Source organism: Eimeria tenella, genomic scaffold, assembly GCF_000499545.2.
Source record: "Eimeria tenella Houghton genomic scaffold, Eth_scaff2737, whole genome shotgun sequence".
NCBI lineage: Eukaryota > Apicomplexa > Conoidasida > Eucoccidiorida > Eimeriidae > Eimeria > Eimeria tenella.
Genome location: NW_013542613.1, coordinates 867 through 1,084, shown reverse-complemented (window position 1 = coordinate 1,084; position 218 = coordinate 867). Strand labels below are relative to the sequence as shown.

Below are 218 nucleotides of genomic sequence, written 5' to 3'. Positions count from 1 at the left end.
ACCACCAGCAGCAGCAGCAGCGGCAGCAGCAGCAGCGGCAGCAGCAGCGGCAGCGGCAGCAGCGGCAGCTCGGGCGCTTCTGAGGGCGCGCTTATCGTGCTGGAGCCCGACTCAGTGCCCACAATATCTGAGCAGCTGCAGCAGGAGCAGGAGCAGCAGCAGCAGCAGCAGCAGCAGCAGCAGCAGCATGAGATGACAATCTTGAAGCCGCCTTCTGA

At 64.7% G+C, this 218-nt stretch overlaps 1 protein-coding gene across 1 annotated transcript in view; it reads left to right on the top strand.

Annotated features, from left to right (window-relative positions):
• Nucleotides 1–218, top strand: part of ETH_00038595 (uncharacterized protein) — a gene marked incomplete at both ends in the record, with an annotated part of 6,187 nt that overhangs the window by 5,108 nt on the left and 861 nt on the right. Inside the window, one exon of the mRNA XM_013375383.1 lies at nt 2–218. Coding sequence (XP_013230837.1) covers nt 2–218 — 217 coding nt within the window. The remainder of the gene's footprint in view (nt 1) is intronic.